General features: G+C 59.3%; 1 protein-coding gene across 1 annotated transcript in view; it reads right to left on the reverse strand.

Moving 5' to 3' along the window:
• TNFSF14 (TNF superfamily member 14) overlaps nucleotides 1-514 on the reverse strand; it is a gene marked incomplete at its 5' end in the record, with an annotated part of 5,074 nt that extends 4,560 nt beyond the window's left edge. The window contains one exon of the mRNA XM_008060780.2: nucleotides 362-514. Within this exon, the coding sequence (XP_008058971.2) occupies nucleotides 362-514 (153 nt within the window). The remainder of the gene's footprint in view (nucleotides 1-361) is intronic.
• Between the last annotated feature and the right edge of the window lie 7 nt (nucleotides 515-521).

Below are 521 nucleotides of genomic sequence, written 5' to 3' on the forward strand. Positions count from 1 at the left end.
GGCCGGGAGTGGCCACTGCCCTCCAGTCTGGGCGACAGAGTGAGACTCCAACTCAAAATATATATATATGTATATATATTTATATATACATATATATATATAAATTCTTTGTTAAACCCTTCTCTGGCGCTTCCCGTGTGCCAGGCTCGCACGGGTTACAGCCTTTGCTAGGAAGCAGGTGCTCTTATGTTAAGAGATGAGGAAACAGGTTCAGAGAGGCCAGAGGTGAACCAGCCTGCCCAGAGCCCGCAGCTGCCCCTCAGGGTCAAGCTGCATCATCCGAGTGTTCTGCAAACACACAGAAACACAGAGACCACGCCCTGACACAGGAGACCCCCCCCAGTCCCCAGGCTCCACTCACAGGCAGGCGGGCCACCGTCTCCCCGAGTCGCCAGTGCAGCTGCAGCACAAACCAGCCCTGCACGGCCAGCCCGGCGCCCAGCAGCCCCAGCAGGACCCCCAGGCCCACCCGGGCGGCCCCGCAGGGCTGGCGCCGGCGCTCTCCTCCCAGCCTGGTGAAC

Source organism: Carlito syrichta, unplaced genomic scaffold (genome assembly GCF_000164805.1).
Source record: "Carlito syrichta isolate Samal-C Ts95f unplaced genomic scaffold, Tarsius_syrichta-2.0.1 Scaffold92694, whole genome shotgun sequence".
Taxonomy (NCBI): Eukaryota; Metazoa; Chordata; class Mammalia; order Primates; family Tarsiidae; genus Carlito; species Carlito syrichta.